Genomic DNA, 17,080 nt, shown 5'->3' with positions numbered 1-17,080 from the left:
CCTGTCAAGCTGGCAATTCTTTTGATTGTAATCGATCAGCAGTAGGGACATCGATGTGCTGCTGCACGTGGCCAGGAACAATGCCTTGTAGAGGAGGGAGTGGAGTGCCCACTGGTGCACCAGATGCAAGGTTATAGATCGCAGAGCCTCAAAGGAGACATTACTGGTCACAGGTGTACCGCCGTAGAACTTCCTACCTCAAGATATCAGAGGTCCAACGCCAGAGAAGACTGCATCTGTGCTGGGGTACAGTGGGCCACCTGTTCCAGGTAATTCAAAAGTGGGCACCATGTGGACTGGGATGTCACCTATTGCCTGTGGCCCTGAAAGCCACAACCATGCTGAACTTCTATGCCACCAGCTTGATTCAGGGTCACACGGGTAATGAAATGAAATGAATATCGCTTATTGTCACAAGTAGGCTTCAAATGAAGTTACTGTGAAAAGCCTCTAGTCACCACATTCTGGCGCCTGTTCAGGGAGGCTGGTACAGGAATTGAACCGTGCTGCTGGCCTGCCTTGGTCTGCTTTAAAAGCCAGCGATTTAGCGCAGTGAGCTAAACCAGCCCCTCTGTGTGGCATCTCCCAATCTGCCACACATAACTGCATAAGGGTGGTCACAGATGCGCTATTTGTGAAGGCCCACATGTACATCAGCTTGAACCAGACCAGATGAGCCAGGACACCTGGGCCATGGGCTTCACCCGCATAGCAGGCATGCCCCAGGTGTAAGATGTCATTGACTGTACCCACGTGGCTATGCATTCCCCATGGATACCAATCCCTCAATGTCCAGATCGCTTCTGAACATTACACAATACCACCATTATACATGAGAACACCACCCACCAGGTACGTGGTACATACTCTTGCGACTTGACCTCATATGCTGCAGGAAAGGATGTCCTGAGGCGTGGTACATTGACGAGACCATGCAGACGCTGCGACAATAAATGAACGGACATTGTGCTACAATCGCCAGGCAGGAATGTTCCCTACCAGTTGGGGAACACTTCAGCAGTCAAGGGCATTCATCCTCTGATCTTCGGGTAAGCGTACTCCAAGGTGGCCTTCAGGACACGCAACAACACAGAATTGCCGAGCAGAAACTGATAACCAAGTTCCTCACACATGGGTATGGACTCAACCAGGACCTTGGATTCATGGCTCATTACATTCACCCCCCACCATCTGGCTTGGGCTTGTGAAATCCTACCAACTGTCCTGGCTTGAGACAATTCACACCTCTTTAACCTGTGATTATCCTTCTCTCCAGTCGCTCCGTCTGGACCTGTAAAAACGTAATTATCTGCCAAGACTCGCATCTTGCATCATTGACTTTGTCTATATATATGGCTGTGGAACCCACCTCTTCACTCACCTGATGAAGGAGCTGCACTCCAAAAGCTAGTGATTCCAAACAAACCTGTTGTTGTAAGACTTCTTACTGTGCCCACCCCAGTCCAACGCCGGCATCTCCACATCACAGTAAGATCATGACCCTCAATGTCACCTGTTGTGCTCCTGCAGATCCCCTTTTCCTCAGGCTCCTGGGGACTCTTGGGCTCCCCCATGGGATAGAGGGGCAGCTGGAGTGAGATCCAGCAGCCCTGCCATCCTCTGGCGCTGACACTCGTGGATTCCCATGATTGGCTGCGCCATGCAGTTGAATCTCTGCACCATGGAGCTCATGCCCTCAGATGTGGAGGCAAGTGTTGGGACCCCATGAGGTGGCTGGGAGAGAGATCACCGTGGAGGTCTGATGGGTGCGTTAAAGAGTGCAACGGGAGACATGAGGAGGCAGACTTACCCAGGCTGCACGAAGAATGTCATTCATCTTCTCTCGGCACTGTAGCCCCGTCCTCGTCCTCTTCTTGAGTGAACTGGCACTCACTGTCACATCCACAGCATCCCAGGTGAGATTGGTGACCTTCACTGTTGGGCATCTGGCCAATCGCTGGTACAGGATGTCACACCTCTCCTTGACACCATCCAGGAGTTTGGTGAGGGCTCCCTCCGTGAAACATGGTGTTGTCCTCCTGGCAGCCATTCCCCCCGACTGGACATGGAACAAGTGCTGTGGAGGTGTTTAAAAGCAGTGCCCCACTGATTGCAGAGGTTAGGTTTTCCTGAGGCGACTGAATCAGAGGCAAACCACCATGAGCGCAGCATGAATCACGTGGAAAAAACAAATTCTGTAAAGAGGCTGAATAAACAGCGGGTTTTCCTGTCGTCAGCTCCGGCGGGATTCTACCCGATTTTCTCGCTGGGACCAACGCTTGGAAAAAATCTGGGAAAATCCTACCCCATATTGTTGAGGTTGTTAGCCTCTGTGGAGTGAGTGTCCACCAGGGATATGTAGAGTTGGCATACATATCACAATGCCAATCATTATGTTTCAACACGGCCATCTTGGAGCTCAGCATTCAGCTGACACCGTGTCATGGGCACACATGATGGAACATGTGTGCAGCAGCACAAAGGACCCCATTTTGGTTCACATGTGATCGCGTGCATGACAACCGTCCACTGGAAGCGTGCAGAGCAGTCAGATCCTGTTGTCAATTAACGTGCAATGCAACTGGAGGCCAGAGCTTTCGGAACTCAATCCTCCAGCCAATTTCAGGCAACACCGCAGTACCAAAATTCTTGGCACTGTGCATCTGAACTCTATAGCAGCCCCAAGTATTTGTAACTCTTCCACTGAAAATAAATTTATTTTGGCACTAAACAATGTGATTTTGTTTGAGGAGGGAATCTGATTTTGACACTGTTATGCTGGTACAAGCCAATCTGTATTCTGTTAACACCTACATTCATTGCTGCAATAATCAGAAAATTGCCAATCCTGTTCCATTTACTCACTAGGAAAACAATGAGAGTGAAACCATGGATAGATATATGGGCTGGTTTAGCTCAGTGGGCTAGACAGCTGGTTTGTAATGCAGAATAAGGCTAGCAGCGCGGGTTCAATTCCCGTACCAGCTTACCCGAACAGGCGCCGGAATGTGGCGACTAGGGCCTTTTCACAGTAACTTCATACTTGTGACAATAAAAGATTATTATTATTAGGTGCATTCTGTCGAAATCAGACAAAAATATAGCTCTTCCATTTTTAAAAAAATGTATGGCCATTATTAAGTGCATCATCTATCGTTTAAAAAAAAGTCAAGCAATATATCATATAATGAGATTTGTGAAATACAATTTTAGCGAAATAAAGGCTAGTTCAATAAGGATGTGCCTCTACAATTAACCAGTGTGATATAATCCTCATTTGCAAATTCTTGCCACCTTATTTCAATTTGCTTAGATTTGAAGCCGCGAGTGTGTCTATAATTGACCAAACATGATCGCCAACGTAAGGAGTTCAATTGTTCCAGCGCAGATGGAAGGAGGCCAGTTGGCCTGTCAGGTCTGTGCCAATCTCTGCAAGCACAACTCAACAAGCCCCATGCCCCAGCCCTTTTCCCCATAGCCCATCAGCTGCTTATCCAATTCCTTGTTGAAGTCAGGCTGTGCATTACTGATCCGAATTAAAGATTTATTGCGCTACCCTTGATTCTTTTGCCGAACACATTAACTCAGTACCCTCTGATTCCCAACAATTCTGCGAATGAAAGCTGTTTTCGTCTATCTACTCCCCGTAGACCACTCCTGATGTTAAACACTCCCATCAAATCTCTTATCAATCTTCCCTCCTCCAATTTGACATCCAGTGCAAACTAACTTCTGCCGATTTATTTACTTTTTTTTGCAGGCACCTCAAATCATTTTTTTACAGATTTTATTTTCAATGCATGTTACGGACACTAAAGTTGATCACTTTGGCTATTAATCCTGATTAATGCCTGTATTACGAGGGAACTTCGTCTTTTATTCTAAATAGACATCAGAAAACATTTGTGGTGCTGACCTGACCTTTCACAGTCAAATCAGAGGCATTATTTTTCAAAAACTATTGCTTCTTTAATTATTTTTAAAGTCCAATAACTCTTTAAATAGTGAACTTTTGTAATTAATACCAATTTGATTTTCTTTGAACATTTTTCTTACGTGGTGGATAACATTTAACACAATTTGAAGCAAAACAGTGGGGGAAAAAAATCACTGCAATGACAAAGAAATTCAATCTGAATGAAAGAGAAGCAATCTGGCTTTACCTGTTGGTAGCTCTGTTCTCTCCGGCCTGACGACTTCAGGAATATTTTGTATTGTTTCAGTCAAAATGGCTGATAAATTTGTAAAACCAACAAAGGTGTCCATCTTGAAAACAAATGGAGAACTTCCGAGATAGGCAACCTTCTGGAGCTCACTTAAGTCTGAATTCTTTACACCGATGGCAATAGCGATCACACCATCTTTTCGTAAAGATGCAGAATAACTTTCAACGCTATCTTCTGACGGTGCAGATGTAAACAGTACTGCAATCTGAGGAATGCCTTCATTCTTTCGACTTCCAGCCGCAGGCGTGAAGAATGTTTTGTGCAGAAAATCCAAAGCCAGGCCTGTTTTGAGTGAGGGTCCATCTTTAAACTGGAACCTTTTCTTTATGTGATTCAGTACATCCCTTTTGGTTGAAAATGTATTGAATACAAACTCCATGTGTTGACCATCACTGTATTGAGCAAGGCCGATCCTGAATGCCTCCTGCCCGATATTCAGCTTGGTGACAGTTCTTAAAATGAGAGCCCGTGTCTGCTTAAATTCTTGGCGTCCCATATTTTGAGATCCATCAACCAGAAACGCAATGTCAGCAACAGATTCAGCATGAACTGCTAATTAAGGGGGAAGAAAATTTAATGTCAAGAAGGAAACTTGAACGCTTGAGTATGACCGAGCAAAATTAATCTTTTAATTCCCATTTTACAGACCCTTAACCCCATGGCTTCATCACCTTGTAACCTGCAGATGAAGGTTATAAGTGGTTATGTAATTCCATCCTCAATCAGATGGAGTTTCAGAAACTCTGAACTCAGTTCAGTCATTAAGTGTGCAATGGAATGGTGGCACAGTGGTTAGCACTGCTGCCTCGCAGCACCAGGGATCAGGGTTTGTTTCGGCCTTGGGTGACTGCCTGTGTGGAGTTTGCATGTTCCTCCCGTGTCTGCGTGGGTTTCGTCCGGGTCCTCTGGTTTCCTCCCACAGTCCAGAGATGTACAGTTCAGGTGGTTAGGTGGATTGGCCATGCTAAATTGCCCCTTAGTGTCTAAGGGTTAGGTGGGTTACGGGGATAGGGTGGGGGATTGGGCCTAGGTAGGGTGTTCTTTCAAAGGGTTGGTGTAAACTCAATGGGCTGAATGGCCTCCTGCTGCACCATAAGGATTTTATGATTCTATGAATCCACAAGCTGCAAATGAATAAGAAATATAAGACAGCATTCTGAATCAAAAAACCAAGGCCAAGGGGCAGCACGGTGGCGCAGTGGATAGCACTGCTGCCTCACGGCACCGAAGTCCCAGGTTCGATCCCAGCTCTGGGTCACTGTCCGTGTGGAGTTTGCATATTCTCCCCGTGTTGTGTGGGTTTCGCCCCCACAGCCCAAAGATGTGCAGGCTAGGTGGATTGGCCATGCTAAATTGCCCCTTAATTGGAAAAAATGAATTGGGTACTCTAAATTTTAAAAAAGAATAAAAACAAGGCCAGTAATTAACACAGGGGCCCTCTCATGATAATCGCGGCATAAGATAGGCAGAGACCTCAGAAAAATGGTGTGAACACCGCTTGGCTAAGGTTTCTGCTGATCTCCCACTGAAGTTACGATGAGTGGTTGGGGAGCCCTCTGGGAAAATTCTACTCTATGTACCTGGTTTAGGTTAGGGACAAAAAATGTTTTTTGCCACTTGCCACCTAAAAGTCTTGTCTGTCAGTGTTGGGGCATGGGTGGTCTAGGTACAGCTGTCAATGCAAACTGCTAAGCAGCAGATCCCGATTCTGAGGCTAATAATTAAATGTTTCTTGTTTGCCCCAAAACATTCGAATTATCACAAAATTTGAATTGAACAATTGTGCTAAAATGGCACAGTAGCACCGTGGGCGGCATGGTAGCACAGTGGTTAGCACTGTTGCTTCTCAGCGCCAGGGTCCCCCGTGTCTGCGTGGGTTTCCTCCGGGTGCTCCGGTTTCCTTTCACATGTCCCGAAAGACGTGCTGTTAGGTAATTTTGACATTCTGAATTCTCCCTCCGTGTACCCGAACAGGCGCCAGAATGTGGCGACTAGGGGGTTTTCACAGTAACTTCATTGCAGTGTTAATGTAAGCCTACTTGTGACAATAAAGATTGTTATTCATAGAATCATAGAATTTACAGTGCAGAAGGAGGCCATTCGGCCCATCGAGTCTGCACCGGCTCTTGGAAAGAGCACCCTACCCAAGGTCCACACGTCCACCCTATCCCCATAACCCAGTAACCCCACCCAACACTAAGGGCAATTTTGGACACTATGGGCAATTTAGCATGGCCAATCCACCTAACCCGCACATCTTTGGACTGTGGGAGGAAACCGGAGCACCCGGAGGAAACCCACGCACACACGGGGAGGATGTGCAGACTCCGCACAGACAGTGACCCAAGCCAGAATCGAACCTGGGACCCTGGAGCTGTGAAGCATTTGTGCTATCCACAATGCTACTGTGCTGCCCAAATTATTATTAAGGGCAATTTGAATTAAGCAATTTTTGAATGAGCAGTACACTACACATATACTTTTTCTTTGAAGTAGTCACCATTTTACCACAATTTTATTAAATTAGGTTTGCATATCCCCAAATTCTGGACAGACTGATTGCAAAATTTGTATTTTTATCTCATAGAATTGGGCTGCTACAGCATTTGTTAGGTTTTGATAATAGCAACCAGTACATAGTTCAGCCTTTTTGGTAACCAATAATCAGGTTAATTGTAGACCCAACCATTAGCAGCAAATTGTATACAGAATACTGGAAAAGACAGAACCTAGCTTTTGCTGTAAAATGCAAAGGAATGGTCCGTAAAAACAAATTGAGAATCTCAGAGCTGTTCTCTGGAGAATTTTTTGAACCCAAATCCTATTAAAAAGCATATCAAACTAACCCATGGACCTTCAAGTATTCTTGGGCATAAAATCAACCGTATCTTCAGATTTAATGTTTTTAATACATGGAAGAAGAATTGAAAAGAACATCTCCGGAATGTTTTTCATTAAGTTTACGATTTAGTGTCAATTAATGTAAATTATACTTAAATACCATGTTGCTGAGAGCTGGTAAGATATAGATATATTGGCAGAAGGAAGGAGGCTTCAAACGGCCGCATGTTGGCAAGTGCTTGTCCTGTCAAAAAACATAAAGGAAAAGAGTAAACATATATTTCTTAAATTCTGATAGATTGTTAGTTATATATTCAATCATGTGTTCCAATCCCAGCTGATTTTAGAACTGGACGGGAAGATCCTAGAGTGGAAAGCTGGCTCAAAAGACCATGGGCGCGATCTAACGGTCTCAGCGTGCCCGACTTGGGATGCGACGAGGCTGGTAAATCTCGCATGAGGCATCTCGCGAGATTTACGACACTCGCTACGCCCAGCGAAATCTAACGATGGCTCGAGAGGCGTCACGACCTGCAGCCCACCCTCAATGGGATTCAGATTTGCATATTTAAGTGTGCAGTTAAGCTCACCTAAATATGTTGGCACCAGAGTTAGCAAACGTGGACCAGGCGTACCGACACTTGGGCTGTCTCCCAGGCAATCGGGGGCCTCTGAGTGGTCTGAGAGGCAAAGCCCGCGTGTATTTTATGCAGGGAAATACTGGCAAATGAGAGGAGAGGTTTCAAATTTTGAAAGAGAAGTGTTGGGTGAAAGATTCCTTTTGAGGTTGAGACCCCAGAGTCAGTTATTAACTTACGGGTGACTCCAAATTGAAAGACTATGCTGCTGTAGCTGACCTGAGATACCACATTAAAACACACCAAAAGTCCACAAGGCTGTCAGCATTCTGGAGTATCATCTCTCAGGAGTATCTAGTGCTGAGTAAAACAAGCATTTTGTTGCTATTGCCCTTCACAACGACCTACATGTGCAAGGTTTGATTTTCTGTTTACATAAAGATGAAGACGACACAAAGGAACTGGCTGAAGTCTGCACCTGATATGCTCATTGCCCTCTACTCCTTTGAACCTGATTCAAGTGTGATCATGAGGACCACGCAGGCTCCCCTTTTCCATTCAAGATAAGTGAACGTGGCATGTGTCGCGAAGATCGGCCAACGTGGGTTGCGAAGATCAGCCGGTGTGGGCTGCGAAGATTGTCCAGTTGGCAAAAGTCACGGGAGAAAAAGCATGAAAAACACTGCCCTAGACCATGGTTGCACCACCCCACCCCACCCACCCCCAAAAACTTCCCCCTCCCTGCCCCCTTTGTTCCCCCCCCCCTCCTCCCCAAAGGTGCTGGGAGCCAGGAACTTTGAGATGCAGGCTAGCTCTCAGTCTTGAGGTCAAGATAATTACTGACATCCTACTCTGTGGCATTTCCAATAGAGTTTAAAGTTGTGTCTGGCCATTTCAATTCCCGACCCTCATTTATACTTACCAGACCAGACTACTGCCTTGTTCTGTGTCAATGGCGTCAGTCTGGTGAGCAATCGTGAGACGGGCTTGAAGATCAATGAGGATAATTCCAGACATTTAGGTAAGTGGCTGGAGGTGCAAGTGATCATGATTAGACGAAGCCTGGATTCTAGGTTTCCTTGTGGGGCCCAGACAAATGTTCCTCCTCCCCAGCCAACAAGGAATCCACTTGATAAAAATGAGCTTACCCTTTCAACCTCCTCCTTGACCTGCTTTTCCTTTGCACCCAGTGCTTCTGTGGAGAGTAGAATTGTATTCCATATTTGACTGCCTATCATAAAAATGCAGGCGGGTTCTGACTGACTGATATCATCAGAATCTCATGTCACTGGTGAGGGAGCACCTCTGGTTAGCCAGAGAGAGCCTGTCAAAGTGTCATATGGTACAAAGCCAGCCAGTGAAGATCTGATGATCAAGTTGCCTCAAGTATTCTAATCCCCTGCACACCTCATGCTCATCAGGTATGAGAGTAATGACAGCAAGTGAGGATGAGTGAACTGTCTTCCCTCTATTCAGCCTCCTCGGTTGGGCACAGTTTAGGCCTACATTCGCTGGAATTGAGAACAATGAGAGGAGATCTAATTGAACTATATAAGATGCTGAAAGGGATTGACAGGGTAGACATAGAGCGGATGTTTCCCCTTGTTCGACATTCTAGAACGAGAGGCCAACTTTTTAGGTTAAGGAGTTACAGATTTAAAACAGAAATGAGGAGGAATTACTTCACTCGAAGGGTCATGAATCTGTGGAATTCTCTACCCCAGAGTGCAATCAGACCCCTAAACAAATTTAAGGAGGAGATGGATCATTTTTTAATTAGCAGCGGGATGAAGAGTCACGGGGAGAGGGCAGGAAGGTGGAGATGAGGCCGAGGTGAGATCAGCCGTAGTTGTATTGAACGGCGTTGCAGGCTCGAGCGGCTGAATTCCTCCTCCTCCCCCTCATTCTTACAAGAAAAACGTTTTAAATCTATTTTCGGAATCCAGATGTATTTTTTGCTGTCTATTCAGTGAACAATAAGGATCTAATAAAATTATGTGTTCTTCAGTCAAGCAAAGAGCAAGTTGATTTGTCACTAAACCTGAGGGAAAATAACAAAAGACGCAAAGTCTCATCCAATTATCAGAAGTAAGGAAAGTTATAATCCAACAAAAAGTCAAAGGAATATACAATTAGAAATCCGTTGCTTGTCTTCGAGGTGAAGATTGCTAAACATTCTGGTTGGTTTAAGGTATCTGACTCCTTGGAGCAGGCAGTTAACAATTCCTACAAGATCTCGGTTCGTTGGTAGATTTTGGGTATGCTAACTTCTTGAACTGCACAGTGTGCTAATTCCCAGGGTGAGATAGAGGGAGAGAAAAAGAGGGAGATCTTCAGCCTGTTTCTCTGCTGAAGTCTTTTTCTAAAACCTCTGATGGTGCCTTCTTTGACTTGGTAAAAACTCAATTCTTAAAGCCCTGCTGTTGATGTACATTCCAAAGGAATTCGATTATCATAACTGCTATAGGGTGGCATGGTGACACAGTGGTTAGCACTGTTGCCTCACGACGCCGAGGACCTGATTCAATCCCTGCCCCCGGTCACTGTCCGTGTGGAGTTTGCACATTCTCCCCGTGTCTGCGTGCGTCTCACCCCCATAACCCAAAAGCTGTGCCGGGTAGGTGAATTGGTCACGCTAAATTGCCCCTTCATTGGGAAAAAAAGAATTGGGTACTCTAAATTTTTTTTTAAATCATGTCTGCTGTAGACATTGTTGTCGAACAAGTAATCCTATTTTGATGTCTGATCTCAGAAACGACTGACACATTTCCTAAACCAACAGAGGATGAAGTTCTTGCACCCGGCACAGGAGTTTTGGGTGTCTGTTGGTTGTATATCCTGGCTGGCGGGCAGTTCCCCAGTGTTTTAACACGATTACAGCTGATTAAAGTCCAGCATTTTTCATTTTTAATATCTTCCTTCGTGTTGGGTTTTCATGTCTGCAGATTACTGGAAATCTCTCTCTCACATCACACTTCCTTGATGGGGCCTTGTTTGCTGTCTCACCTTCACCTTGGAAGCTGGCCTCAATTTTAAAGCCGTTTTCCTCACAAATTACAGAATTTCAGTTGAAGATTTTTAAAATAATTTTTCAAAAAATTTCACGGCAGAGTTAAAGTCAGGGCTTAAGAGTTATGGTGGAGCTTTGTGGTAACACTTCCAGCAGGGATGGAGTTAAAACACTCTGTGATGTTTAGCCCAGTGTTCAGATGTATGTTTGTTCTTTGCTCGTATTTTGTGTTTCAATGTTGTTGGAGATTGTTGAAAGAGGATTGGAGAAGAGGGTTTATCAGATCTATTTACTACCCCGGGAGAATTTGATGGTTGGTTTAAAGGCCCATTGACCTCGGGCGGGAATTTCCAGTCTCGGGTGGGCGTGACTGGAAAATCTCACCCCTGGTATCATCTGCCTCTCTTCAGCTCCTTTGGTCCATGTCTTATTTCTTCTGCTACTGAGGTTAGTAAAAGGGTTGCTAAGCTTTGACCTTTGTTTTATCTTTCTCATGGAGTCACCATTGAAAGTTCTTTCATCAAGACAAGGTTATGCAGGATATAGCATGCTATGACCACTCGGAAAATATTGGTGTGAGGACTGTCACAGCCCCACCACAAAGCCAACTCCATGTGCACATGGAAACATGTCTTCAAAATATCCACGGTGTAGTGCATAATTATAGGAGACCTGTCATGGGTCTCATTATACCTTGGTTCTGCAGCAGTGAGTAAAGATACAGGTAGGTATCATTAGCCAAGGCAGCATAGGATAACACCTACCACTAAGAGGTTAACAGAGATTCATCACCTTCTACCCTGGAAAACGAGGAGAAATTATCCTATATTTCTTAGGATAAGGTTTCCTACTAGTTTATGGCGTATAGGCAATTCAAGATTGCTTTACTTTGGCGTGAGACAAGTCAGGTGCAGAACTTGGAGGATTTCTCACTAATAATATCATACCTTATTAGCCTGTCATTTTCATTCATTCTCCATCTCCAGAATGGGGCGGAGGAGGTGAGAGCATCTTTTACTTGGCCTCAGTTCCATCGGAATTTATCATGCATCTTAGCTGGGGCAGAACTCTCTCATGTCTTGCTATACTTCCAAGGAAAACACTGTGGAATTTGCAAACACCCACAACTCCCCCATTCTTCCCCCATCCACAAGGCCATCTGTTTTGTTTTGCTTTTGATTTGTTCTCCTTTTAACACATTTTGATATCTTACCTTTATGTCACTATCAGTACTTTAGCCCTTAATGTTACCATTAACATCAACTTTGCCTTGTGTTCGTGACATCTTGTCAATCTCTGCTTAGCTCCGACCTATCCCTGACGTTCTATTCTGCCTCACCTTCTCCACCCCCATCTCCAACTGTATAATCCATCACACTTCTACCCCGCTTCAGCTCTGAAGAAGAGTTATATGGACTCAAAATGTTAACTCTGGGGTGAATTCTCCACCTCCCCAGCCGCATGTTTCTTGGTGGCGTGCCGCCGCCAACAATGGGATTCTCTACTCCCACCAACAGCCAATGGAATTTCCCATTGTGGCCACCCAACGCCACCGGAAAACCCACGGGTGTGGGTGCACTGGCGGTGGAATGGAGAATCAGAACATTTTATGAACCTGCCATCAAATCCCTAGAGTCGCTGGGATGTTACCAACTCAATGCATTATTTGATCCACAACAGTGCCTCCTTTTACCTGTTTTACCAAACACTTGCTCAGGTCATTCCATTGTAGCTTTGAAAAATACTTTCAGAGTCTAGTTGGTAAAATTGATGTTCTGTGTTTGGGGTTAGTCCATTTCTCACAGAAATTGTACAACCCTCAGCTAGATGGTGTTGCCAATTGCCACCAGAGTCACCAATAATGTTGCCAATTAATAATGATGCTCTTTAGAGTCGCCAGGTATCAAATGATACCACCCCAAGGCTTTACCGGATATCAATCAAAGGACCACACAACCAGTTAGTCAGTTCAAGTTCAAAGATGGTTTATTTACACTACACCTAACAACTATAATAACCTATACTTCACTTCAGGGCAACCGGCTCTATGCAGATGGACAAGGCCTTTGTCCGGATCTTGCATGGCTGGGTGGAAGAAGTGGCTCTGTTTCTGCTGGGCTCATCCGTCTGGTAGGGATCGTTGATTTTGAACTTGTCTGTCTGGTCGTTATGCTGCACTTGGGTTGACATAGGCCAGATCCAAGAGAGACCGAGCACATGGCTGTGTCTCTTCTTATCCCTCTGGGATTTCACGCTCTTTGGGGTGGTCCTTAACTTGGACCCAATAATTCGACAGGCTTCGATCACTGCCTTCAATTTTGGCCAATAAAGGGGCGGATGCCTTGATGGATGGGCGTGTCCTTAGCGGTCATTGACCTTGGCTGTTTGGGCTCCCTGAGTAAAGGGAGTGGCGTCGATTAGTCTGTATCTGTTCTTTTGTTCTGGGAAAATGGGCCATTAGAATGAAAACGAGCGGGGGTTTCGATCGCGTCTAGCTATCTGGGTTGCAAATACACACACAAGTTCTGAGTCTGTCTGAGTCCTGGGTTGGCCATAATTCCCATGGTCCTTTGCAGGTGGCCATCTGAGATGGCTACAATTGAAGAACCTACTAATGTTTACGTTCTTTAAGTGGCTTATTACTGATGATTAAAGGATCAGTACTGCAAATGTTTTGTGATTGACAGGATTTACTTGTCCTTTCCATAATATTCTCACAAGTTGCACATTTGTCAATTAATTTACTTGACTACTTCAATAGAAGTTTCAAATTAAGTTTTAAAATCAACAATTTGCCTGAAGCAAATGAAATTGTAATCTTCTACTATCCCACTCTGTGACTGTTAAACATGGCCTCCTCCCTCTCCCCATGCTATACAAAATGCCATTTTAATTACAGAAACAACATGTGAATAATGTTATGAAATACACATGTCGCCAGTATATACTCAAGAAACGATATGATGTGACTGAAAACTTAAAACACAATTGTCACTTTGCCATTCAATTCTGATCCAGTCTGGGTCACGTTTCCACTCTTTCTCAAATATTGTAACGTCCTGTCTTTGCTTTTATTTTGATAAATGGGACTGAAGTTTACCTTGAGCTTTCTGAAGGAGTTTGTTTAATACATGATTCAACCTTCTTTACAGCCACCAGTTGGAAATTAAAGAATGAGTGATTAGCTTTTGTTGGAAAGGTTGCTGTTAAGAATAATCTGTTTTGATCAAAAACATCTGATTAAAACCACGCAACTATTCTGTTAATTTGAAGATAAAACTTAGTTTTGAGTTTTAAAAATGCCCAAGAGAAATACATGAGAGATCCAGATATAGAAATCAATAATTAGAGTCCAGACAAAGATCTCAAATATGCAACATAAATAAAAGTCATGATCACAGAAACATCATAACATGGGTGATCTGATCCAAAGAGCAATAGATAACATGAAACTTTCCTGGAAGTCATATTAATTCCCACATTTAAAACATAGCTGTGAAACAGATTACATAGCAGAGAAAAACATTTCAATTTAAAACGAGAAATCATTTTTCATGTTCGTTCTTATGTAAAAGCTTGTACATATTTAGCAAATTTGTTTAATATGTAGTGCCTTTGAAAAATTTCACATTCGATAACTATACCAATTTTCGTCATATAAACTGCACTGTTGAATTATCATGCATCTGATTGGCAAAGATAAAGTCTGTCCATGTAATGTTTATACTTTTTATTCGACATGCGTTAAGCCAACATTTTAAATGTAAAATAATGCTTACCACTCCAGACAATTTACAGCTGTCCTGTAACAGGAGGTTCTGACACTCCAAGCTTGCAGGCAGCTTTCACATTAATAAAGCTCTGAGAAACTCCTCCTCCCTATTCTCCTACCAATACTAGTGAGAACCTCCCGGCAGCAGCAAAACAGGACCAATTAACCCTTGGCATACTGGCCGAATTTTAAAACCCAAACTAATGGAGGAGGCCACTTTAATAATGTCAGGATTGGCGAAGGACATCACTGGTCAAAATAAAACCCAAATAATATTTGGAGTCATGATTAACTTGTTCATGCGTGTACCTGCGCTTCATTTTCAAGGGGCTCTTCATGAGAAAACAGTCACAGGTCGACTCTTGGTTGGATAAACAAGACTGGACTGTTTGAGGTACAATGTTGGGATGCAGTTTCTGAGGTCCAGTGCAGACTCGATGGGCTGAATGGCCTCCTTCTGCACTGTAAATGTGTGGGAGCTACAAGTGACTTTAAAGGTCCATAATGATAACCCATTGCATGTACACTCACATGGTGTTTACACTTTTGAACAATACTGTAACATCCAGCCTTTGTGTTTAATTTGGTACATGAGACTGAAATGTAGAGTCAGCCTTCTAAAGGGTTTGAAAATACATGTTTCGGTTTTTGCTTCAACTAGCAGTTGGGATGAAAGTGCGAGTGATGAGCTTTTCTTTGAAAGGGTGGGCCGCCATATTGAGAGAGGGGCGCGTGCGCACTCTCATTGAGCATCTGCCAAACGCAGTTCATGGAGGGTGTAAATCTCCATTTTTGAGACTAAGTGTGGTAGCGGGTGACTCCGGCGGCAGCTTTCCCATTGGTCGGCATGGAAGGACCCTTATCCACCATCAATCATCGCTGCAGACGTTCCTGCCTCTCGAAAATCCAAGGCGCCTGGGAGCTACTAAGGATGTGGGAGTCATGGCAACTCCAGGGAACAGTGCACAAACATTCAAGATGTGCTTCCAATTGTCACACACCAACTTCATGTTGACGGAATGGAAGCCCTCACAGTTGATGAAACTCAAGGGCTGCTGTCAGGGAACCCGTATAACCACATGGGTTTAGTCTATGAAGAATGAGAGGTGATCTCATTGAAGCGTTGAGGATCCGAAGGCCCCGCATTGGCAGGGCCGCAAATGAGAGGCTGCTTCCGCTAGTTGAGGAATCTACAACAAGACAGCACAGGGCCTGGGTGAGGCACCAATCGCTTAGGACTGAGAGGATGAGAAATTTCTTCTCTCAAAGGGTTGTGAGTCTTTGGAATTCTCTACCCCTGAGGTTTGTGAATGTTCCATTGTTGACTATATTTAAGGATGGGGCAGATAGATTTTTATAAGGCCGCGAAGGAGTCCACACCAAGTAGTTCAAAGAAGTTTAGTCTATTTATAATAACTAATATATGCATCACATGGTAGATCCCAACTGGGTCTGCCTTGCCAGTGCCTAACTGGCCGGCTTTATGTATACAACAGCTAAATATTGATTAGAGGTCCTGCTGGGACGGGGGAGCTGGTATTCTGCAAGGTTCACGGAGAATTTTTTTTCCCACTCGTAAGTTACTTGTGGGTTATGACACAGATCTTTGGACTCTCAGGAAATCAAAGGATGTGGCGGGGAGGTGAGAATGTAGAATTGAGACCTTGAAGGTTACAGCACTTATGATATGGTGTGTCCGCCTTGTTCCCAGACCTATCCATCTCTCTTTCCTTCAACAATTTCTTCTTAATGTTTTATATGTTCTCAGCTTTATTCACTAAATCTAGGAATACATTCCACAGCCTCATAACTCTCTGTGCCTGAGGAATCTTTCCGGTTCTCTCTTATGCCTGGATTTCCCGCTCCCAGGTTGGCGGCGCAGACATTTCTCAGCTTCTCAAGCCTGAGTCTGAATAGAGAGGCTTGGAATGTCAGGTTTTCATTCCCGGTGGGGTGGGTTGAACTCGATTAGAATTTGGGCCCACCATATCCCGGAATAGGTGCAGAGGCTGCTGGGTGCGGAGACGGGCTGGCAAAAGGTATGCCTCTGTGCCCCAGCACTTTGTTGAAGTCATTAAACAAAATGTATAAAGTACAAAGCATCTTACCAGCTCCTACCCCTCGCCCCCACACTTCCACCTTTCCCATCCATGCCAAACAATGCCACCCCATGCGCTGTGCCCAATGCCTATGGTCTCTCATACCCACCCCCATCGTTCCTCGAAATCATACACCACCACTCTCTGACCCTCTACACAACCCCATGGTCATTCAAACCCCACATGCCAACTCATGCCTCCCACTCATCCCCATGGCTCTCTGTAGCCCATATGCCAACTTATGCCAATCCATACCCCCTCCCCTCTACCCAACACATTTCGCCCTTAGCCAATTCACCTAGTATCAACGATGGGTAGACTTCAGGAGGCATGCTGGCAAAAAATAAATTTATGCAGCTATTGATGACATCATTATTTAAAAATACCTCATTCATAAAAACATTCAATACATTGAAATTCCTTCACCTAATCTCTTATGAAAACAAATATTTCTATTCAATACCTACTTGGAACTGACAATCACTCTATCCACTTAACAGAAAGCTTACAGGCATATCTCCACAGACAGAATAAAAAATCATACCTTACTTTTA

The 17,080-nt window shown here is 44.4% G+C and overlaps 1 protein-coding gene across 4 annotated transcripts in view; it reads right to left on the bottom strand.

Moving 5' to 3' along the window:
- Window positions 1–14,468, bottom strand: part of LOC140425488 (collagen alpha-6(VI) chain-like) — a 175,389-nt gene extending 160,921 nt beyond the window's left edge. The window contains exons 1-3 of one of the 4 annotated variants that reach the window (XM_072509806.1): window positions 14,435–14,468; window positions 7,228–7,311; window positions 4,164–4,778 (exon numbers count right to left, since the gene is read on the bottom strand). In XM_072509806.1, coding sequence (XP_072365907.1) covers window positions 4,164–4,778; window positions 7,228–7,294 — 682 coding nt within the window. In that variant the 5' untranslated portion in view covers window positions 7,295–7,311; window positions 14,435–14,468. Of the gene's footprint in view, window positions 1–4,163; window positions 4,779–7,227; window positions 7,312–13,755; window positions 13,874–14,434 lie in introns of those variants that run through there. The other 3 variants (XM_072509808.1, XM_072509805.1, XM_072509807.1) reach the window with 3 other exon arrangements.
- Between the last annotated feature and the right edge of the window lie 2,612 nt (window positions 14,469–17,080).

This window comes from Scyliorhinus torazame, chromosome 6 (genome assembly GCF_047496885.1).
Source record: "Scyliorhinus torazame isolate Kashiwa2021f chromosome 6, sScyTor2.1, whole genome shotgun sequence".
Classification (NCBI taxonomy): domain Eukaryota; kingdom Metazoa; phylum Chordata; class Chondrichthyes; order Carcharhiniformes; family Scyliorhinidae; genus Scyliorhinus; species Scyliorhinus torazame.
Note: the sequence above shows the minus strand (reverse complement) of the source record. Positions and strands in the feature narration are given on the sequence as shown.